This window comes from Argopecten irradians, chromosome 1, assembly GCF_041381155.1.
Source record: "Argopecten irradians isolate NY chromosome 1, Ai_NY, whole genome shotgun sequence".
In the NCBI taxonomy this organism is placed as follows: Eukaryota; Metazoa; Mollusca; class Bivalvia; order Pectinida; family Pectinidae; genus Argopecten; species Argopecten irradians.
Window position 1 is genome coordinate 69036267 of NC_091134.1, and position 25501 is coordinate 69061767.

General features: G+C 36.6%; 1 protein-coding gene across 1 annotated transcript; it reads right to left on the reverse strand.

Moving 5' to 3' along the window:
- Positions 1-1787: 1787 nt before the first annotated feature.
- LOC138306716 (uncharacterized) lies at positions 1788-10017 on the reverse strand. Its single transcript, XM_069247181.1, has 7 exons — positions 9915-10017; positions 9396-9512; positions 5103-5216; positions 4796-4948; positions 4153-4358; positions 3636-3794; positions 1788-2635 (listed from the first exon to the last, which is right to left on the reverse strand). Exons 1-7 carry the CDS (start codon positions 10015-10017, stop codon positions 2432-2434), a joined length of 1056 nt encoding a protein of 351 aa, XP_069103282.1. The 3' UTR covers positions 1788-2431.
- Positions 10018-25501: the final 15484 nt, after the last annotated feature.

Consider the following 25501-nt stretch of genomic DNA (forward strand, 5'->3'; position numbering starts at 1 on the left):
TCCGGTAAGAATGTCGCCGTATTTTTGTTTTGACAAAACTTCAATTAAATTTCCGTACAAACACGATAACTTTCGAACGTTTGTATGTAATATTTCCACCTCTTTTAAATTCATATGCAATTTAAATCAAGAAGGGTAAACGAAACGAGCTGCTGCTGAATAAGAAAGTTGAACTCATATAACTATATTATATAACTGTAGCAAAGGCCGTTGTCAACTCGCCGAACAAGATTGCATCGTTAAAACACAAGTGCAGTCGATATTGAAGAGAATGGCGGAAATCTTTGTGTGTATGTTATGTGAATTAGAAATTATTAATTAGATTATTTAATTTAAAACAAAATATCTTCTTTGTTTTCTTTATGCTTATTCAACTAAATAAAAATATACAAGTCTATTATGTAACTGTTTACATATGAGACATACATTGTATATACATGTACAGTACATGTAAATACATGTATACTATTTTTAATCATAATGTGCAGAGTTACGGTTCTTACTGATTAGAAGTCAATCCGATGTACCTCGGTATTAAGACCACCCCGCTATTAAGACCACTTTCACTCAGACCCTCAAGTGGTCTTAATAGAGAGGTTTTACTGTATAAACAAATACAAAATTACTCCTAGTTGATAAAAAACATAGAATAAATACAAGTCAAAATCTGATTGACACCGACAGAAATTTTAACAAGAAATATGTGAATATCACACCTTTTTTACTATAAACAGTTAACTCAATTTAGAAAACCAACCAGTAAAATATGAGTACAAAAGCTAAATGATACTACAATATCATAGTATCACAGCAATCACAATCAGGTTTGTCAAAATATATAAACAAATATCAGCTGAATATAGCAACCGGAAACAGGAAGTATATTAGAGGAAGTACCCAGTGCGAGTCTCGCTCTGAGATGACACTAAATATTCACCTTCCAAAAGTAATTTGGCACAAACAAAAAACGAAAAATAGAATACAGGGCCGAAAAATGGTTGCTTTGTAAATATAAATAAAAAATAGTAACCAAATAAATATACACAAATAACAACAGTACCAACTCGCAATATACTAATCACTGGGGTACACGTGTGTGCTACTACGACGTGCTACCGCGCATGTGGTTCACACATAGTCGTCCCCGACCAGTTTATCCTCGTCGCCAATGTTGTAAAAACTGAATGTAACGCAGTCCGCTGAATGACTGGCTCACCTACTCCGCGTCGCGGGCTCGACGGCAAGCGTAGACGCCATCGTTGGGCTGTGTCATGCTCCAAATAGCTCCAATACAGGGATGGTAAACAACACACACGTCCGTTTAGGTTGGGGCTAGGTCTGGAACTGGGGCTCAAGCGGGAGCCCCGACGTCACTACCGGTAGTGTTTGGTCAGGGGTCTTCGGGACGCTTGACATCCCTGGGCAATTTCACTACAGTAATATAAGCTACACACGTCATTTATCGGACATTGAGAACTATGAAAACTACAGTATGATGATGCATTCGCCATCTTCTACTGTATATGTATCTGGAAAGCAGGATTAAAAGGAAAACTGTATCTTAATCCTCGTAACATTGGTATGATCAATTTTGTTATTTACTTATTCAATTTCTGGTAATATATCCTGAAATACAAATGCAGATGTATACACTAGATTGTTGTATGTCTTTTTATTTATTGCTTATAAAAAAATCAAATAATAAAACAATTGTAGCATTTTGAATTCGGTCGATGCATGTTTCCATTGACCAAAGAAAAATTATAAACCTTGGACTACGTCCTCGGTCGATAAGTTTTCTTTGGTTAATAAAAACATGCATCGATCTCATTAAAATGCTATAATTGTATTATGAATGCACGGATTGTACTCATTAAATCAATATACAAAATGTAATGTTGTCTTCATTTATTATCGATGTCTCTTTCTTTTTCAAATTAATTTTGTTTAATTATTAGTGAAAATGTGTAAAGAAAACGGTCTAGTTGATGTCAAACGCAGGTAATGTAGGCAAATATATCCGGCAATTTACCGGTATTACTCGTATATTATAAACGAGGACTTGTGTGTTTATATTTTCTTACATTATATACAACATGTGTAAAAGACGCATAGAAATAGGGCTAAATTTGCCTCTTCTGGTGCCTTTGGGTTAGCGTAACAAGGTACAATGTGAAAGGGTTGATGTGAAACCATGGTATTAGGTGATTTTTTCTGATTTTTGTCTAGGAGAGTCGTCAAAATATATGTTATCGGATGATGTAGAAATAAAACTTACAACACATGACATCAATTTATATATTTCCTTCAAAGAAACACAAATCTGAGTACGCTAATTGGAACTAGAGTCGGCCAGTGTGATAGTCACATATTACTCCTAACGCTAAGCCATAGGAATTCTGTACAATTTAAGTTTGCAGAAAGGAATCTATTATTTAGATAATGAACAGGCGTGATTCCCGTTTCTCCTCTTCTCCATCAGTAACAAGACAGCATTCCCAAGTTTCTTATAATCATCCAGACAGTTGTAGATGTGAACAGACAAACGGACGTACAGCTGATCGTTGACGGACTTCAGACAGACGTCTATGTGGTGGTCATGGTAAATTAGGTCCATCAGGGATTGGATATCGTCCTGTTAATTACAAGATGTCATGCAAATTGTGTGTTGCAGAAAGAATTTTTTCATAAAAACGATTTTAAAAGTCTTGACATTTACTTTATCAATTAACATATACTTTTTAAAATTCCATATCAGTTTCCTTTATTTTATTGGATCATGAAAAATGTATCTAGGTCATTTTCTCCTTTGTAAATGATATCGAGAAATAAAATTGTTATTCAAAAGAATATATTGAATTTGATATCCTACTTTAAATCAGATTTTTGTGTTATTTAAATAATTTCTATCTATGCGGGACAGATAACTATCACAAACATACCATTCACCGATCCGCTCGATATGTAAATTGTATATAAGCCTTTGTGTGTTAGGAATAATTTACAATACCCGCGTAGGACGATCAAGCCTGAAAGTGTAGTATGTTCTATCCTGCCAGGCTTAACACTAATGTGTATCACCATCGGTAATATTGGGCATCAAAACCTTACTGTGCTACCTCAAAATAGATGCCAACAATTCTGATTTTCCAAAGCAAAAAGCTACAATCGCCTTTGACATTGCCTATCTGATGTCATCTTTTGTTGACTTATAGGGACAGTTTAGTTAATTCATTCTGCCACAAAATTACGAAGCCAAATATTAAATGCCTCTGTTAATAAGGTCGAGTAAACCCGCTACTTGAAGGACGATGATTTTAGTAGTTCTAGATATAATGTGCTCCACAAGTGCGGGTCTGGGTACGCTCTATAAGTAACTACCGTCGATTTGAAATTGTGGGGAGCAGGTTATTCTTCGCAATTCAAACACTGACCATGGTAGGCATTTTCGGGCATATAGATCACAAAGTACTTACAGTAATACAATTGTACCAACTTTCATTAGAACTGCTTTACTTTTAGATAAACGTTTTATATATAATTAATGTAAACTGAGACTTCATCATCCATTTACGTTAGTGTTTTACTTCGTTGGGTTCGGAAAATCGGGACCAGTTCCATCATGATATTTATACCTCAGAAGTATTGAATCCGTTGATTTTCGGAAGACGAATCATCCGGATAAATGGCGGTTCCATGGAGGACGGGACGTCTAATGTACTCGTCTGCCACAGTCGTACCAAGTACTCGGACGCCATTTGTAAAAGTCGGGTATTGTACATAGAAATCCTCTCCTATCAAACACACTCAACTTGTAATTTGTTCCGGTTTAGAGGACAGCAGCAAACAATGTTGTAGATTGTGTAAGGTGACTTTGTTAACAGATATCAATGAAGAAATTAAGACATTGCATACTTTAACATTAAAATCATAATACTAACTCATAAATTCATTATCCAAACTCCTATTGGCGTGGATGTAATTAGGAAAGTCTTCGTACAGAAGCTGAACCTTCCCGCCATTTCCTTTCTTTGTTTTCAGTTTTTCTTACGCTATTACACCATTGGAGGTACATATGAACTGTACAAATGACGTTACCACACTCTACATACCTAGCTGAGTACAAATAAGGATATGTCATATTCTACTCACGATTCCCCCTTTACTCCTGATGTAGTGTACTGCAGTAGGTAGGGAGTAGTAACAACTCTCGTTCCTACAGCTCTGGTCGTAAAACTGGGACAAAATATCATTCTTAGGGGAGGAACTCGTGAGGGACTTCAAAGGAAAACTGACTTTCTTGTTCTTCCACACGAAAGCACAGCCCCATGGCGCGAACATCCATTTATAGAAGTTTCCTGTATCAAGATCAGTGCCATAATCAGGCTTTATATAACCTTATCATGATTATTGTCAATTGGGCATTATTGTTACTGACAATGAAATCGAATCGACTCTTGAGTCATATTATTTATGTGGCGAACAGTTTATGTAACACAGCGAGCGGAAAAACACCGCGAAACATTTTGGGTTAATGACGACCATCTCCAATCTTCATTTGACTACGATATCAATTACATTTAAGAGCCATCTGTGTCCAAAGATAACATTTACAAATTCCAGATAACATTGCACAAACGATCAATTACAGAACCACAAAGTTTATAATCTGTCTCTAAAGACTACGCATATGGTCTCTGTTAATGCTAGTTGACCCGTTTAAAACGATTGCTGAGGCAAAGTAAGTATTGAAGTCATTTTAAAGTTGTAGCAAAATTTACCAAAAGTAACCTACCAGTGAAAAATTCCGCCTTCATTTTGTCCAAGTAAAGCGAAAGTTGACCAGGGGCATGCGCCCCGTCAATTATAGTGAAAACCGTGTACTGCTGACATACATCAAGGATCTCTTCTACCGGAAGTTGTAGTGCGTACTCGCATGTAATATAATCTAAAACAAACATAAACATATTAGCATATGTTCTGATAAAAATAGTACATATTATTTATGTCAACGAACGTTCGTGGAAGGCAGGCCTCTGACTGATTTAACTGTCACTTTTAAAACCAGTGATCATTTATTGTAGTAGGATTTAATACTGTACCTATGACAACTGCCCGGATGTTAGGATCTTTGTCAAGCGCCTCTCTGAACAGATTGACCACCTGGGTAGTACTGTGAATTGGTATGGTTATACGGATGGTTTTAATTGCCACACCTTTGTAAAATAATTCAACAGTCCACAATCATTGAAAACGATGAATGCAATGGGTTCTAGATTCTTCATTCTTTAGAGAAATGTATATATAATTTAGTACGGTTTGATACAGTTGGTAGTAGACTAAAGGTTACACCCTTGTGCACACGGAGTGCACTACGTTTAGACTACAGGTAGACACGGAGTGCACAAGATTTAGACTACAGGTACACACGGAGTGCACTACGTGTGAACACGGTGTCCACTACTGGTGGACATGGTGTCCAGGTACATTCAGACCTAGACAGTCAAGGTGATGTGTTACAGTTAGGGATCGGGGAAGAATACGTTCTTCAATTTGAAATAATACATAATTTTATTTTTTTAGTGTTTTGTTTTTTTAATTACAACATCTACAATTTAATGTACAGCATATATTAATATATAATACAATTTTTAGTATACATGAATAAAACCTTTTCACTGCAAAAGTAATAAAGATTGCTTTATATTCTGTCTATTTAATTTTATATCAGTAGTTTCCATATCATATCTTAAATTGTCTATATTACGTTTTCAAAAGTCAATGTTTTATGGGTAAATTGCATTTAATATATATGTATATCATTTACATGAAATAGTAAATACAAGCATATTTTCACAAGTCAAAAACAACTTTGAATTGCAGCAAAATCCAGTCCTATTGTGCTTTTGAGACACTTTTTCTTTTATAATAAGCTATCAGTAATACAATCATATACCAGGTAATACATAGCTTTTAAATAAAAAGATTTGGTGCCTATCAATCAGTTGTCTAGCGATACCCTTGAAGATCGTCTTTCATTAAAATATATACACTTTTATAATATTTTTCTTCATGCTGTTTTAAGTTCTAAAAGTATTGTACGTAAAAATAGCTTAATTACATATTCTTTATTAAAAACTGAACGTCTTTAAAAGATCATGCAAAATTAAATACACTTCAAACTATATATGACGTCCTCCACACTAATTGGTGGCTAGTCTACCTACAAGTACCCAATTACCGGTAAACACAATATGTTTATGATCCCAACCCCGCAAGTTATTTTAGACCGTATATTGCGTCATGGTCCAATAATTATAACTTGTCAAACGTACAGGTAAGCCACATTATCCAGCTATACAGGTACCTCATAAAGGTGACTATCGATAGATGGCCAGAGGGCAGAATCGTTGCCTTTTTGTGTTTGCACGGCTTTATGAGAATGGGAGCAGTATCTTTATATAATATGTAATTTTAAAATTGTTTCAATGGAAGATATGCTTTACCGTTTAAAAATCATATAGGTTTATGAGTTTGAAACACATAAGTACCATTCTTATTAGATACATGTACATGCTTGTTGTAGAGCCTGGGTAAACATGTACACCGTTCACCGGGGGAAACATGCATGTATATATTATAATCAAAATTAATTTAGATTAGGAACTTTTTCAACATTGTAATATGGTATTTTATATACATAGTCATAATAATCAGGTTTCTGATATATGCAAAAAGCCAGTGTAAAAAAATTAAATTAATGAAAAGATATTGGATGAAATATGATATTCCAATAATCTTGAAATAAATGTTTTAGTTAATTATACACTTGGTATTTTGATTATTTTTAATTATAATATATAAAGCTTCATTATCAAGGACGTATATGTCCTTGTTCATTATCAAATAAATTAAAATGCACTACCAGTTAAAATACATATCCCTATTGACTAGCATTTTTGTATAACTCTACGTATTTGTGTGATGAGTACAATGTATGTATGTAGAGAGGCTGCCACCTAAGTACAGCATGCTATATATAGGTACTACATATATACAGGTGTTGTTAGTCTGTGATACACTTGACTGAACATATTGAAGGGTGCCCAAAGAAGGCCCCAGGCCCCTGGCCCCACTCTGACCAATGTTAGGTACTTTAGATTATCATACCCGTGTGATTGATGGAACAGTATGAAGTCCAAGTGACCATGGCAACTGCAGTCCTAGCCTAGGGGTCTACCTTTCGAGCTGGCATATTTTAAGTGTACAATATACATGTTTACTACATGTATGGATCACACATTGTTATCACGTAATTTACGCGGTTTGTAAAAGAAGATCAGAATAGGATATTGTCAAATTATCAGAGTTTCTTGAATTAAAATAATTGTGACAAATTGAGAATCTTATCAACCAACAACTATGAATCTACAGTTTAAATGGGTAGAAGTTGGATTTATTTTGATTCTGTCTGTTCGATTTATTATCAGGCATGTGACCTACATTTTAGCGATCGGTCCTTTGAACAGTGTTGATGCTCACGAGCAGCCACATGCCCGATACTCTTAAGCCAGTGCTTACAGGTTCCTCAATCGGTTGACACAATAAAATGTAATTTCTAATGCAGATTTTTAACGTCTATATGGACGATTTCTCATATTTCCAATGCTTTGCAACGCGCCAGGTTCCATGTAGATACATTTGACAGGATTAAAACTACATGTATTTCGCGCACCTTGCCGTTTAGAAAACTATATTCCATACATACATAGTTAAACATTTTATGAAGAATTTACGTTGTTTATGTTTATATGTCCTTGCTTTTATTATGCCCATCAATATATCCTTTTTAATCAAAATATTTTGTCGATCAAAATATCTCTTGGGCGACGATTTGCTAACACTGAAAATCTTACTCCATCCATCTTTAAACTACATATCACTAGCTAAGAAAAATATTTTTACTGGGAAAATGCGGACTATCCATTGATGAGACATAACCAGTACGTGGTTTACCGTACGCAGTTAATTTTCTTTTATAACTTCTAATAAACGTCCTTATTTATAAATTAAATTACATGATAATATATATGGATACATTTTCCTTTATATGTATCTATTCAAATAAACATTACAGTACGAATGATTTCCAGTAATTAACGGCAATTTTATGTTGCAATAAATATTTTGTTTCTGATCGCAATAAATATTTCTATCTGTCAAAGTCCATATAGACTGCAGAATAAATACATATTTTCTCATATCTCTGTGGCACATCATCTAGTCTGTCTGTGGTCTGCATGTAGTGGACATTTTACCTGGACACCGTGTCCACCTGTAGTGGACACCATGTTCACACGTAGTGCACTCTGTGTCTACCTGTAGTCTAAATCTTGTGCACTCTGTGTCTACCTGTAGTCTAAACCTCGTGCACTCCGTGTCTACCTGTAGTCTAAACCTCGTGCACTCCGTGTCCACTCGTAGTTCACACCGTGTGCACAATGTGTAACCTTTAGTCTACTACCAATTGCAACTGTACGACACAGGACCATCATAATATACTCCTACAAAATTGTATACATTTCTCTTTGGATATATAAGCACTAATTGTTATATGACTGAGTTTTGCCGTTTTATGATTAGTCTAGACCGCTCGGTCAGGTCTTCATTCAATTCAATGCAATGTCTACCTGAGACCGATGAACACCTGTTCAGGGGTTGACATTGTAATCCGGTAACCTGGGTATAAATAGACACAGGGAATTCCCTGTCTCTTCCACAATTTTTGACCAATCAAAATAGAGCATTGCCGATCATCGGGCAATAGTCAAATAAAACATGGCAGACAACAGCAAGGTAGGATTAGGAAAGATGTTTTTACACATGTTATATATAGCTATATGGTCGAAAGTTATATTATGAAGAAGTACAGCAGAAGTACTATAAATTTACCTACTGTGCTGGTATGTGAATGAAGATTTTCTTGTTTTTTGTTTAATTAGTCATTGCCTAGGCTAGTCCTTGCTTCAAATTTATTCTTAAAAGCAAAACTTGTATCGTTTCATATAACAAAACAATTATTGACTTTTTGTAGGTTAATACGAGGAATTGTTAAACCTTTGAAAGGTGATATTTCCCTCGGCCTTCGGCCTCGAGGAATATCACCTATATTTGTATACTATTACAGCTTGCAACTAAGATATTCTTGGATTATGAATTTAAATTGACAACACAAAAGTACATGTTTGGTAGGTAGCTACAATGTATCAACACTGTAAATATCACATAAGAGTAACATTATACTGGCAGATGTTGTCTGCTAATCACAAACCTCATGCTTTCTTTCACCCAGCGTTTACATAAACATAAAGTACAGATAAACAAATCCTTCTTACCACTGAAATAATGTAAAATGTGTACACAAGCATTGTATGTGGACTGGAATGCCAGATTTGTGATGAGAATGGTGTCTCCTGGTTTGAATGGGATTGACATCAAAATGGTGACAATACCTGTAATTTACTCGATATGTAATATGTGATGCTGAAATGGGTGGGTACAATATATGGAAAACCATGGTAACATCACGATTACACCAGCATTTAGTTATACATATAGTTATACATATAGTTATATATATCGTTGAGTATGTATTTACATGTACTCGTAAAGTGATGCTTAAAGATGATAGCATTTATATTGCCAATATTCCTCATATGTGAACTCAATGGAGAGAAAACTACATTTTAGCTTCATTTCATAATCTTATAGAAAATCAAGTTGGTTCTCTTACTTGGAGTCAACGAGCGAAAAACTGTTTAAATACCTATTGTTGTGACTCCTTTGTTTATATGAGCCCTATGTCGCAAACTATTTTTATCCTTCTGGTATATTGTTTATTGTAGATATACTACCTGTTGTAACGTTCGGAAGAAGGACGACGTCATCCGGATCTGCGTTTAGAAACTTTGCTATAGAGTTCCGGCTCTTTATCCAATCAGATTTTTTCTTTCTCATGAACGAATTGGTTGGCTGTCTTCTAGTCTCGTCTTGGAATCTACAAAATTAAATAAAACAATCATACATGTTGTTATCAACATTGTGAAAATACAGATATAATACTGATCATTTTCCCACAACTTCGAATGTGTCAAAATTCAGTATTAGAACACAAAGTATATAAATCATCTTTAATATGATTTAAATATGTACCCTTGTTGTGTATGTTTGCATAGTTTACATTCTTCCTGTTATGAAAATGTTTATTTCCATTTTCTATCTAGATATGTTAAAAAGGTGCGACATACTGTTTTATATCTTTTTAGAGATATAAATAACTTTATTGATTTATTATGAACAACAAAAATAACATATTTAGTCCATTCCTGTCATATGATATGTTTCTCCTGATCTTTAGTTTTGCATATTTTTATATATATCTATTTAAGAGAGAGGAAATATAAAAATGAATTAAAAGAATCTTACATGGGTTTTTCATATCAACCCTTGTGAAAGATTTTGGCCGATCACAATCTTTCATGAAGATTGAGATTAATAAGATCTCTCCCTGCCTTGAGTATAGGACAGAGAAATCTCTACTCGAGGAGGAGATTCATGACTGTCTATCCCAAGGCTTTCAGAGGGTTAGACTTTGGTGAATCTCCTCCGAGGGTAGGTAGGGAATTATCCTTTTTCCGACCTATAAATTAAAAACAAATCGTTTAAACTATTAATAGTCTACCCTATTTCAAATAGCAAATTTACTGACTATGATTTTGAAGGGTTTTTTTTCAACTTTGTCACAAACTTTGCTAAGCTAGTTGCACTGTGACCAACAAGAATCTAAATCATATTGAAATGAAGAATTATTAATATTATATTGTTTCAAAACCATTTAAATACAGTGTTTTACCGGGTTAACATCAACAAAATATGTGAAAGCAGGTGGACTTCCGATTGCGATGATCATTAGGTCAAAGTTGAGCACGCCCGCAAAGCACGAGCTCAAGGTCAAAGGCAATATTGATTGTCCAATTAAAATGTAGATACAAATGTTTATTTGTATATGACGTTTTACAACTTCCTGTTTAGCACGCGAATTATATGTTCTACGCGTGCAGACTGTCTTGCGCTGGGTAAGACAGAGAAATCTTATCCTCACCGGAAGAGCAGATATCTTTGTCCGATTGGATAGAATTCCTTGTCCACTGACAGATCTATGTTTGTTTATTTGTCTCCCACACTTTAATATTTCCAAAGCGTCGGAATCACAGAGACGCCTTAATACGTCACAATAAATGACGACTATAGTCTCCGCATATATCGATGACGTTACGTCATTGTCAAGCGCGTGAGAGCCGTCTTTTCCTTACCTCGGTTATTTTCCTTATGAACCGCGGGTTAGACGGTTAATCATGGGGAAAAGAGTATTTTTAAGTGGACATATTAGTGTGATATATGGATTTGACAAGAGATTTCACTATGATGGCAAACGCTGACACGCGCAATTTTATTTCAGATTAATAATATATCGTTCCCCACCTAACCATGTGGTTACTGTAAGTATATAGACCTGCTAATTTGATAAATTTATACTCATTATCTCCTTGCAAAAAAGAGATGTAAATGAAATCTTAACTCTATCCCATAGGTAAAAAAAAAAACAAAAAAAAAACCTTTCTCATGTTAATCTTAGTTTTGTATATATTTGTTTATGTTATTTTGTTGATAGTGTATCTCCTCCCCATGACCTGTCTATTATGCAATACTTTTTCTTCCATGTATTTCATGTACCACATAGCGCCATACTTTCTTGATACCGGTTGATGGATTGTAAAATTTCTATCAAGCTATGGGCACGTGATATGCATGGAAGTTACAAATCATATCTAACATTCAAGCAATTTTATTCTGATATACTTTATATTAATATCTTTTCTATTGTTGAAAAAAATTTGGCATTCAAATTATTTCATATAAAGTTTCTATTATTGTGTAATGATATCGAACAAAATCCCGGTCCTCTACACAATTTCCAAATTTCACATCTTAATGTAAGATCACTTAGAAATAAATTAGATATAATAGATAGTGAGCTGACTGAAAATGATATAATATGTCTTTCTGAAACACACCTTGACCCGTTAGTTCTGGACTCTGACCTTGTTTTAGACAGTTTTAGTAGTTTTCATCGAAGGGATAGACAGGTAGGATTGGTGGTGGCATTATTATATATACAAGAGATACTGTAATCTGTTAGCGAAGAAGAGATTTGGAGTCTAACAATATTGAAATTATTTGGTTAGAAGTTTTAGTAGATATCCACAAGTTTTACTAGGGTGTATATATAGACCAGAATCTAATGTAGAATACTGGCGAACATTGGATGACATGTTTAATATTGTTTTTGATGATAATATTACTGATGTAGTTATAACTGGTGATATAAATGTTGATATGTCAAACCTTCAGCCACACTCTCATCTAGGCCGATTACTTACAAAACATAATCTAAACAGTTTTATTAAAGAACCCACTCGCATTACTCCTACCTCTTCTCCTATTGACATTGTTCTATCTAACAACAATCATCTTGTAAGGGATACAAATGTTCTTGATCCAATTTGCAGTGATCATTGTCTTATTAACTTTTGTATATCATATTCAGTAAATAGACAAACTGCATATAAGAAAACGATATATGAATATGATGGTGCAGATATTGATAGGATTGATGGTAATATTAGTAATATTGACTGGATGTCTATCTCACAAAATAATGATGTAAACGAATTTAATAATATTCTAGTTGAAACAATTAACACACAAATAAATGACCATGTACCACAAAAGATAGTTACAGTGCGACCGAATGATAAGCCTTGGTTTACAAACACGATTAGATTAAAAATTAGACAGAGGAACCGCATCCACAAAAAAGCTATTATTTCAAATTCCCCTACTCAATGGGAAAGGTAGAGATTAGTTCGAAATGAAACTATTAACCTAATTAGAGAAACAAAACAGAATTAAACTTGAATTATCGTTAAATAATAATAGCTTGTCTCCAGATAAATGGTGGAAAATTGCTAAATCTTTGTTAAAAATTGATAATAAGCAAACGTCTATCCCCCCTCTAAAACATAATGAGTCTTTTCTCCAACAACCTTTTGAAAAAGCGGAACACCTAAATACATACTTCTCTTCAATCTCCACTTCTTCTAATGATCTTGATCCTCTTCCCCCTCCTCCCGAGTTTCCTTTTAAGATTGACAAGATTGTATTTACTGAACAGGATATCAAAGATCAGCTTTCTAATCTTAATGAAAAGAAACCTGCGGGACCTGATGGTATTGTCCCAAAATTCATAAAACTATTGACACCCTCTATTTCTATTCCTCTTACCCTTCTCTGCAATAAAACTATGGAAACCGGCTGTATTCCCTTGCCATGGAAAGCTGCTAACATTAATGCTATATACAAAGGGAAAGGTGATGTAAATGACATTTCCAACTATCGTCCCATCTCTATCACCTCTTGCTTCAGTAAAATAATAGAAAAAGTAATTTTTAAGTATCTCTATAATTACCTACGTGATTGTGAAGTAATCACCAAACATCAGTCCGGCTTCATTCACGGTGATTCAACTGTGAACCAACTTCTTTCGATATACAATATCACTGACTCATTAGACAAAGGAAAAGAAGTTCGGTCTGTTTTCTCTGATATAAGTAAAGCCTTTGATAGAGAGTGGCATGATGGGCTATTCTTTAAATTAGAATCTTACGGTTTTAAAGGGAAATTATTAGGGTGGTTTAGAAATTATCTTACTGATAGGAAGCAACGTGTTTTAACTGAAGGCATTTTCTCTACGTTTAAAACTGTAAATGCTGGAGTCCCCCAACGATCTGTCTTAGGCCTTTTTTATTTCTATTATATATTAACGACATAACTAATATTGTTACTAGTGATTGCAAATTGTTTGCAGATGACACTTCGATTAGTGAAGTAATTGATAATAACCAAATCTATGCTGCCCATACACTTTCACAAAATCTTTCGAATATAAGTACCTGGGCCCTGAAGTGGGACATAAAGCTTAACCCCACTAAAACTGAATCATTAATATTTTCAAGGAAACGAAACGTTATTCATCCCGATATATACTTTGACAATAACACAGTTCATACAGCTAGCACACATAGACATTTAGGAGTTTTACTTTCTGACGATTGTAAATGGACTCATCACATAGATTATGTATACCAGAAAGCATTTAAAAGGATAACTATTTTAAAAAACATTAAAAAAAAGAGTGTCACGTAAAACTCTTTTAAACATTTATAAAAGTTATATTTTACCTATTTTAGAATATGCTGATGTTTTATGGGATAACTGTACTGAACAATGTAAACTTCTGTTAGAGTCTGTTCACTTAGAAGCCGCTAGGATTATAACGGGATTGCGCAGAGGTACCTCCCATGATATACTTTATAAAGAACTAGCTTGGGAATCTCTCTCTGATCGGCGTCAAAAGCACAAACTTATTCTTATGTTTAAGATACTCCGTGGCTTTGCTCCACAGTATTTGATTGAAGTTGTACAACCATTTTTATATCAGCCTGAAAATGAGAGATATCCACTAAGGATGACAAGATATTTTAATATTCCTATGTACAGAACTGCAAGTTACTATACTAGTTTTTTTCCAAGTACCTTTAGAGAATTTAATTCTTTCGCTTTAAACTTTAACTTATCGAATGTTAATACTGTTGCACAATTTAAAACACTCCTTTTTAATATTAATAAAATTGAACATGATATAACAAATACCTTTATAAACAAAGGTTCTCGAATTATGAATATTACTCTGTGCCAGCTCAGAAATTCCTCTAGCAATCTAAATTCTGACCTATTTCGCGATCATTTGAGAGATTCTCCAATTTGTTCTTGTGGCCTTGGTGATGAAACAGCCCAACACTATCTTTTCATATGTCCTTTATTTAATGAACAAAGATCATCACTCATAACCAAAATACATAATTCTAATATTCCACACTCGCATTTTAACACAAAAACTTTACCGCATGGCTGTGACAATTGTGATGAAGAAAAAAATACATATTTATTGCAATGCATATCAGAATATATATCTGAAACTAAAAGATTTATTTAGATTTTTCTACTATGATAGGTTGGGGAGATACACTAACAATAATACTCATTTATAATGTAATGTTAAATGTTATAATATTTTGTTGATAATTGTACTATACCGGATTTGTTTGGAGATGGCTATTATTCTTTGCTTGTTGCCAAATCCATTTGCATATTATTTGCAATAAAATTTGTTGAAATGAAATACCTTGCCCTGGGGCGTGTACATGAGTGTGAAGGCTATATACCAATCATAATTCTCACAAAATGAAAGGAATGTTTACTATATGCAATATAGCTCTATTAAGTAAAGTATGTAGTTTTATTCAGAGAGTAATTAAGCTTCTTTAAACTACATGTATATAAGGAAATATATAGAATTGTTAGTTTCAATGTATCTAAATATTTGTCCTTTTGACCTCTTGTTGCATATGTACATATGTCATGAGTGAATAAAAAATCTTGAAATCTTGAAATCTTGATACCTAAGAGGTATGTTATTATTTAATTAAATGTCTATTGTTTAGATATTTCACGAATTGAAGCATGGGACTGTATGTTCACCACGCCTTATGTTTGCCGTTCGAGAACAAGTACAGCTAGTAAATTAAAGTTGTATTTCTTGTAATTTTCACCATCACCAACTCTCATAAAACATACAATGTGTGAATATGGATGCTTTTATATGATGGTTCAGATCCATGAAAGCACAAATATACTATTGACATACTTCCGAGGTATTTTAAACGTGTACACGCTAAAAATCAATATTTTAATTTAATTGTATAATAACTTTGCGAATACGAACTTTACATAAGTCGGTAAATATCGAAAGTTTAAAACTTAGGGAGGCGGACAAAATATGTAGAACACTTAATAAAAACACTTTTTCTATGCCAAAAATACAACAATTAAGTCACAGACCATACAACTTTAAAGAGAAAGTTTCTTATTCAATTTTGAGGCCTCACAGGTTATTTTCAGTTGCCATAAAACCGTACATACTCTAAAAAGAAGCCGGAAACCATATATTGTTTTAGAAAATAATTATGTCACATTAAACCGGCATCGACAGTATTATTTGTACCATTTATAGGCCCGTAGAGTTAACCGCTAAGTTGACGCGATCGTTATATACATATATAAGACTCTTTCATATGTGGATATGAAGGAAAGGGATATTCTACCCGAGGGTCACAAAATGAAGTAAAACCCGAGGCTTACAACATTTTGTGATCCCGAAGGTAGAATATCACTCTCCTTCATATCCACTTATGGAGGAGTATTTGTCTTTCATACCTCGTCGTTTTATTGCAATTTTGCAACTATAATATCCCGCCATTTTGAAATAAATTCGAGGAAACGTTCACGTAGCAACATATGATCAATTACAACGAACATTTGCACTGGTTTTAGCATAGAGTAGAAAACGAGTTCCGGTCTAGTTAATCCGGATAGTGATGATCAATATTCGGTTCACTTCTCTAAAGCGAACCTCTCTAAGCCGTCCGAAATTCTATGCACCGACCATGATCGGTTTAGGGAAGTTCCACTGTATATGTGCGCGATAAAGGTGCCTCATGATAGACCCAGTAATCCCCAGAGGGACTGTTAGTAACATCAGTATATATATTGTTGCACTACCAGCGGAGAGCTAGCGGAGGAACTTCTTAACTTACGTCCATATATACATACATGGCACTATAATGACGGGAAGTGGTTAAACCTCAATATCGCTAATCTTAGACACAAATACTTCTTACAACAGTTCATAAAAACTTTATTTCATTACTCCAAAATTAGTGACTATCTATCACCTGTTGATAACCTTTACATATACCGTTTGGATGCTGGCCTGCCAATAATTATAATGTATAAAAACACTGACCTATCCTCGGCTGATATAACAACTTTTGGAACTGCTCCTATGTAACCGTGATTAACAAAGGTATAATCTTCATCGAGAACAAAGTCTGTCTGTCGTAATCTAGATCCAAACTCAGGAAATCGGACTTGTAATTCCTCCGTGTTTCTCTGTATCACTTCCATTGTATATATTTAACCTCCAGCTTTTGGAGCTATAGTACATGTATATGTGTTATTGAATAAAAATTGTTTATATATATGCATATCACATGACACAGTACGCATATGAGAAGCTATGAATATTGACACTTATGTTTTAAAAACAGATGTCATTTTCTACAAAATAAGAAAACGATCCGTAACGTATCTAAATGTATCTGTAGATCATCGACCTGAACTAGATGTGTCGACAGTGCATGTTAACAAGCTGTCGAACATTATTTTTATCTATACATGTATATATAAATAGTATTTTAAATTTTCTTTTGAATTCATTTATTTTACTTCTAATGCGTATATATGTTACATAAAGAGACATATATCATGTGATTTCATACCTACAAAACACAAACTATCACACATTTAAATTGGAAGGTATGCTGCTTGGTCATTTATAAAGGTTACAGCGTACACATACAGATTGGAAACTCCTGCTTTGTCTTTGCTGACGACAGAAGGATCTCCAATTTATAGGCATTTCCCCTACCTAACTTCTTCTAAGTATATTCGCTTAAACATGATACTTTTTGCGTCTGTATAAAGTTTAATTTTGTAAGTCTGAAAATAAGCAATTTTACCCGGTCTTTCGAAAATCAGAAAATTCGAAAACGAAAGAGCATTTCTTTATTAATATAAAAGTTAAAATATAATTTTTCTTTACAAATCTTAATCAAGCCATCTGAAAATTACTAAACTTTTGTAACATTATTCTCTAACATACCAGTTTATATAGGAGTATATTCAGAAATCCCTAGACACACACAAACTCCCTGGTACTATGACACTGGATATCCGTGTCGTTGATAGTGTCCTCAGGTTGGGCTCCATGGTGGGTGGGGCACAGGTAGCGAATGATATTTAACCCTCACAGATGGCTTCCAATAATAAAACAAATGAAACAAAATCAAATTCCCCAAAAGAACCCAAAACTAATATCCACAATTCCTCCACTTCAACTTTCCCATAGTTTCTGGTCATGTCCTCTACTTTTAGCGGCAAGACCACTGCTTGGTTATTGCCTCTATTATTGCGAAAGGGCATCAAAGGCATTGCTGGTGATGTCAAACCTATCAAGCATTTGGGATCGGGTGATTTCCTAATAGAGGTTTTCCGCAAGCAACAAGCGGAGAACCTCCTTGGAACCAACAGTTTTGCCGGCCTCAGTGTGTGTGTACAACCAAACTCCTCATTGAATTGCAGTAAGTGGGTAATCAGGTGCCCAGCCTTGCGCAATGACAATGAGGTTGACATACTGTCATACTTACGAGACGAGTGCATTCCGGTCTCCTATGTAAAACGCATTATGACCAGGAAGAGTGGGAGCTTGGTCCATAACATGCATTCGTATTGCCGTTCGTTATACCAACGTTTCCACAGAGCGTAACTGTTGGTAACCAACGTTACACTGACAATGTCTACATCCCAAATCCATTGAGGTGCCGTAACTGTAGGTTACCAACGTTATACTGTCACGGTCTACATCCCAAATCCATTGAGGTGCCGTAACTGTTGGTTACCAGCGTTACACTGTCAACGTCTACATTCCAAATCCATTGAGGTGCCGTAACTGTAGGTTACCAACGTTATACTGTCACGGTCTACATCCCAAATCCATTGAGGTGCCGTAACTGTTTGTTACCAACGTTATACTGTCACGGTCTACATCCCAAATCCATTGAGGTGCCGTAACTGTAGGTTACCAGCGTTACTCTGTCAACGTCTACATCCCAAATCCATTGAGGTGCCGTAACTGTTGGTTACCAACGTTATACTGTCACGGTCTACATCCCAAATCCATTGAGGTGCCGTAACTGTAGGTTACCAGCGTTACACTGTCAACGTCTACATCCCAAATCCATTGAGGTGCCGTAACTGTTGGTTACCAACGTTATACTGTCACGGTCTACATCCCAAATCCATTGAGGTGCCGTAACTGTAGGTTACCAGCGTTACACTGTCAACGTCTACATCCCAAATCCACTGAGGTGCCGTAACTGTTGGTTGCCAACGTTATACTGTCACTGTCTACATCCCAAATCCATTGAGGTGCCGTAACTGTAGGTTACCAGCGTTACACTGTCAACGTCTACATCCCAAATCCACTGAGGTGCCGTAACTGTTGGTTGCCAACGTTATACTGTCACTGTCTACATCCCAAATCCATTGAGGTGCCGTAACTGTTGGTTACCAGCGTCACTCTGTCAATGTCTACATCCCAAATCCACTGAGGTGCCGTAACTGTAGGTTACCAGCGTTACTCTGTCAACGTCTACATTCCAAATCCATTGAGGTGCCGTAACTGTTGGTTACCAGCGTCACTCTGTCAACGTCTACATCCCAAATCCATTGAGGTGCCGTAACTGTTGGTTACCAACGTTATACTGTCACTGTCTACATCCCAAATCCATTGAGGTGCCGTAACTGTTGGTTGCCAACGTTATACTGTCACTGTCTACATCCCAAATCCATTGAAGTGCCGTAACTGTTGGTTACCAGCGTCACTCTGTCAACGTCTACATCCCAAATCCATTGAGGTGCCGTAACTGTTGGTTACCAGCGTTACTCTGTCAACGTCTACATCCCAAACCCATTGAGGTGCCGTAACTGTTGGTTACCAACGTTATACTGTCACTGTCTACATCCCAAATCCATTGAGGTGCCGTAACTGTTGGTTACCAGCGTCACTCTGTCAACGTCTACATCCCAAATCCATTGAGGTGCCGTAACTGTTGGTTACCAACGTTATACTGTCACTGTCTACATCCCAAATCCATTGAGGTGCCGTAACTGTTGGTTACCAACGTTTTACTGTCACTGTCTACATCCCAAATCCATTGAGGTGCCGTAACTGTTGGTTACCAACGTTTTACTGTCAATGTCTACATCCCAAATCCATTGAGGTGCCGTAACTGTTGGTTACCAACGTTTTACTGTCACTGTCTACATCCCAAATCCATTGAGGTGCCGTAACTGTTGGTTACCAGCGTTACACTGTCAATGTCTACATCCCAAATCCATTGAGGTGCCGTAACTGTTGGTTACCAACGTTTTACTGTCACTGTCTACATTCCAAATCCATTGAGGTGCCGTAACTGTTGGTTACCAGCGTTATACTGTCACTGTCTACATCCCAAATCAATTGAGGTGCCGTAACTGTTGGTTACCAGCGTCACTCTGTCAACGTCTACATCCCAAATCCATTGAGGTGCCGTAACTGTTGGTTACCAGCGTCACTCTGTCAATGTCTACATCCCAAATCCATTGAGGTGCCGTAACTGTTGGTTACCAGCGTCACTCTGTCAATGTCTACATCCCAAATCCACTGAGGTGCCGTAACTGTAGGTTACCAGCGTTACTCTGTCAACGTCTACATTCCAAATCCATTGAGGTGCCGTAACTGTTGGTTACCAGCGTTACTCTGTCAACGTCTACATCCCAAATCCATTGAGGTGCCGTAACTGTTGGTTACCAGCGTCACTCTGTCAACGTCTACATCCCAAATCCATTGAGGTGCCGTAACTGTTGGTTACCAACGTTATACTGTCACTGTCTACATCCCAAATCCATTGAGGTGCCGTAACTGTTGGTTACCAACGTTATACTGTCAACGTCTACATCCCAAATCCATTGAGGTGCCGTAACTGTTGGTTACCAGCGTTACACTGTCAACGTCTACATCCCAAATCCATTGAGGTGCCGTAACTGTAGGTTACCAGCGTTACACTGTCAACGTCTACATCCCAAATCCATTGAGGTGCCGTAACTGTTGGTTACCAACATCACTCTGTCAACGTCTACATCCCAAATCCATTGAGGTGCCGTAACTGTTGGTTACCAGCGTCACTCTGTCAACGTCTACATCCCAAATCCATTGAGGTGCCGTAACTGTTGGTTACCAGCGTTACACTGTCAATGTCTACATCCCAAATCCATTGAGGTGCCGTAACTGTTGGTTACCAACGTTTTACTGTCACTGTCTACATCCCAAATCCATTGAGGTGCCGTAACTGTTGGTTACCAGCGTTACACTGTCAATGTCTACATCCCAAATCCACTGAGGTGCCGTAACTGTTGGTAACCAACGTTATACTGTCACTGTCTACATCCCAAATCCATTGAGGTGCCGTAACTGCCAGAGGTACGGCCACCATGAGAGCAAATGAAGACGGAAGATGGTGTGTCAGTATTGCGGCCGATAAGGTCACGATGAAAGAGACGACTGTGACATTTTCGACTTTCACGGAGACGGAGATATTGCGTGTCAAATACAACCCTGGTGTCTCTTTCCCTGAGGCTAAGAGGATAGTTGAGACTTCGGACACTAATGTGTCCACTTATGCGCAGATCACACATGCAAAAACACCGATTGACAGTGTCACCGTCAAGCACGCGTCAGTCCCGGCCTTAGTTGATAAGGTTTACGTTGCTTGGGGCAATAATGTCACAAACCTGGCTGTTACTGAGGACTGCAAAGTAATCGTGTGGGACCCGGAAAGGTTCAAGTCAGGTACAACTAAACCGCAAGTACCAAAACCACCAGCTGGGCCACCTGAAGCTAAAACGCCAATCCCATCGGCGTCTCCAGGACTTACACAACATAAAATTCAAACAACCCTAAGCATACGAACAAAACTTACCGCCGGTCGTCATAGATGTACTTTATCTCAATCATCTATTGACGTTAAAAATCTTGCTGGTAACGAACGCCAAGCGACCAACAAATAAACGACTGCAGGAGCAACGGCAGACCAAAACCACCAAGGTAAAGTTGGCGAGGCTCCCTGCACTAAAAAGCATACCCAGTAAGGGTTCAGGTGACCCTGTCCTTGGTCGGAACATCTATTATGTTCCCTCGGACGACAGCGAGTTTGGTGACAGCATATTTATCGTCACCAAACAACCTACTTCTTGAAAGTAGTCCTGTCAGTCCGACAAACTATCCTCAGGGAGCATCATGACCATACAATCATACAATGGAACCTACGCGGATTTAAAGCGAACATAGAAGAACTTAAACATCTTATACAAACAAAGAACCCATTCATATTCTGCCTCCAAGAAGTAATTCTGAAAGATACCATCAATCTCAGACAGTTTACATTATACACCAACACTCCAACAACAGATGGCCGGGCATCAGGGGGTGTGGCGGTGGCGGTACATCCCGCACAGACAAATCCAGTTAAATACCACCTTATAAGCTGTTGCCATAAGTGCAACTCTTCACCGAAAAATAACAGTCTGTTCTATATATTTGCCTCCATTTATTTGTGATTAACTTAGTAACATCGTATCGTAACTACCAGTGCCATATATTATCAGGGGTGACTTTAACGGTCATAATAGCCTCTGGGGCTTTCCAGGCACTGACGATAGAGGTAGACGTATCGAAGACTTTATTGATAAAAACAGCTTATGTCTTTATAACACCAATGTCCAAACATATTTACACCCTACCTCTGGCTCGCTTACCCACATTGATCTATCGTTGTGCAACCCATCGTTGTGCAACCCATCAATTTTTCTGAATTATGATTGGAGGGTCAACGATGATCTTTGTGGGAGCTTTCCAATTATACTAAAAAAACATAGGGTCACCAAAACTTGAGGAGCCGATCCCTCGTTGGAATCTACATAAGACGGACTGAGTTCAATTCAAAAACTTATGTGCAGAGGAGCTCATCGAAGATAAATTTTTGAACCTCGATGACCCCAATAAAATTTTACAGAAGCGCTCATTTCGCTACAAAAACCATACCAAAATCCGTGCCAAAACCTACAAAGTTCCTTCTCTCAAATGATCTGGTAGAAATATAGCTCTGAGGCGGTACTTGGCTTCGCCAACCGTCTGCAAAGCGGCTAGACCACTTAGTTAGGCTAGAAACATTTATATGAGAAGCCTTTGCCAAGAAAGAAAATCTTGTGGCTGTATTCTTTGACCTTGAGAAGGTATACGACACCACTTCGCAATATGGAATAATGAACGATCTCCATGATATCAGTATACGTAGTAATTTGCCAAAGTTTATTTCAAATTTGATATCTGACAGGCATATTCAGAAACAGAAACACAGGAGATGGACGTCCCTCAGAGTAGTGTTCAGTCTATCACACTTTTTGGATTAAAAATTAACAGCATGACCAAATGGAAAATCTACAGAAGGGTCGTTGTTTGTGGATTATTTCTTGATCTGCTACAGATCAAAGAACATGCACACTATAGAACAACAACTACATCAATGTTTAGGCAAGTTACAAAATTTGGCTGACAAAAATAGCTTTAGATTTTCAGGATAAAAAACTGTCTGTATGCACTTCTGTCAAAAACGGAAACCACACAATGATCCAGACCTCTTACTTAACTGAAATAAAATTCCAGTAGTTGAACAATCTAATTTTTTTGGACTAATATTTGATTCGTATTGTTGATGTTGGACTGAATTGGTATGGTGTGTATGGTGAATTGGTATGGTGTATATTGTTGATGTTGGACTGAATTGGTATGGTGTGTATTGTTGATGTTGGACTGAATTGGTATGGTGTGTATTGTTGATGTTGGACTGAATTGGTATGGTGTGTATTGTTGATGTTGGACTGAATTGGTATGGTGTGTATTGTTGATGTTGGACTGAATTGGTATGGTGTGTATTGTTGATGTTGGACTGAATTGGTATGGTGTGTATTGTTGATGTTGGACTGAATTGGTATGGTGTGTATTGTTGATGTTGGACTGAATTGGTATGGTGTGTATTGTTGATGTTGGACTGAATTGGTATGGTGTGTATTGTTTGATGTTGACTGAATTGGTATGGTGTGTATTGTTGATGTTGGACTGAATTGGTATGTGTGTGTATTGTTGATGTTGGACTGAATTGGTATGGTGTGTATTGTTGATGTTGGACTGAATTGGTATGGTGTGTATTGTTGATGTTGGACTGAATTGGTATGGTGTGTATTGTTGATGTTGGACTGAATTGGTATGGTGTGTATTGTTGATGTTGGACTGAATTGGTATGGTGTGTATTGTTGATGTTGGACTGAATTGGTATGGTGTGTATTGTTGATGTTGGACTGAATTGGTATGGTGTGTATTGTTGATGTTGGACTGAATTGGTATGGTGTGTATTGTTGATGTTGGACTGAATTGGTATTGTGTGTATTGTTGATGTTGGACTGAATTGGTATGGTGTGTATTGTTGATGTTGGACTGAATTGGTATGGTGTGTATTGTTGATGTTGGACTGAATTGGTATGGTGTGTATTGTTGATGTTGGACTGAATTGGTATGGTGTGTATTGTTGATGTTGGACTGAATTGGTATGGTGTGTATTGTTGATGTTGGACTGAATTGGTATGGTGTGTATTGTTGATGTTGGACTGAATTGGTATGGTGTGTATTGTTGATGTTGGACTGAATTGGTATGGTGTGTATTGTTGATGTTGGACTGAATTGGTATGGTGTGTATTGTTGATGTTGGACTGAATTGGTATGGTGTGTATTGTTGATGTTGGACTGAATGTGTATGGTGTGTATTGTTGATGTTGGACTGAATGTGTATGGTGTGTATTGTTGATGTTGGACTGAATTGATATGGTGTGTATTGTTGATGTTGGACTGAATGTGTATGGTGTGTATTGTTGATGTTGGACTGAATGTGTATTGGTGTGTATTGTTGATGTTGGACTGAATTGGTATGGTGTGTATTGTTGATGTTGGACTGAATTGGTATGGTGTGTATTGTTGATGTTGGACTGAATTGGTATGGTGTGTATTGTTGATGTTGGACTGAATTGGTATGGTGTGTATTGTTGATGTTGGACTGAATTGGTATGGTGTGTATTGTTGATGTTGGACTGAATTGGTATGGTGTGTATTGTTGATGTTGGACTGAATTGGTATGGTGTGTATTGTTGATGTTGGACTGAATTGGTATGGTGTGTATTGTTGATGTTGGACTGAATTGGTATGGTGTGTATTGTTGATGTTGGACTGAATTGGTATGGTGTGTATTGTTGATGTTGGACTGAATTGGTATGGTGTGTATTGTTGATGTTGGACTGAATTGTTGTATGTGTGTGTATTGTTGATGTTGGACTGAATTGGTATGGTGTGTATTGTTGATGTTGGACTGAATTTGTATGGTGTGTATTGTTGATGTTGGACTGAATTGGTATGGTGTGTATTGTTGATGTTGGACTGAATTGGTATGGGTGTGTATTGTTGATGTTGGACTGAATTGGTATGGTGTGTATTTGTTGA

Excerpts from the sequence above, each read along its gene's own strand:
- LOC138306716 (XM_069247181.1), bottom strand. The coding sequence starts at position 10,017 with ATGAGAAAGAAAAAATCTGATTGGATAAAGAGCCGGAACTCTATAGCA. Across the intron at positions 5,217-9,395 it reads CATTTTACATTATTTCAGTG|GTGTGGCAATTAAAACCATC; the intron begins GTAAGAAGGATT and ends TATTTTACAAAG. Across the intron at positions 4,949-5,102 it reads CATCCGGGCAGTTGTCATAG|ATTATATTACATGCGAGTAC; the intron begins GTACAGTATTAA and ends TGTTTGTTTTAG.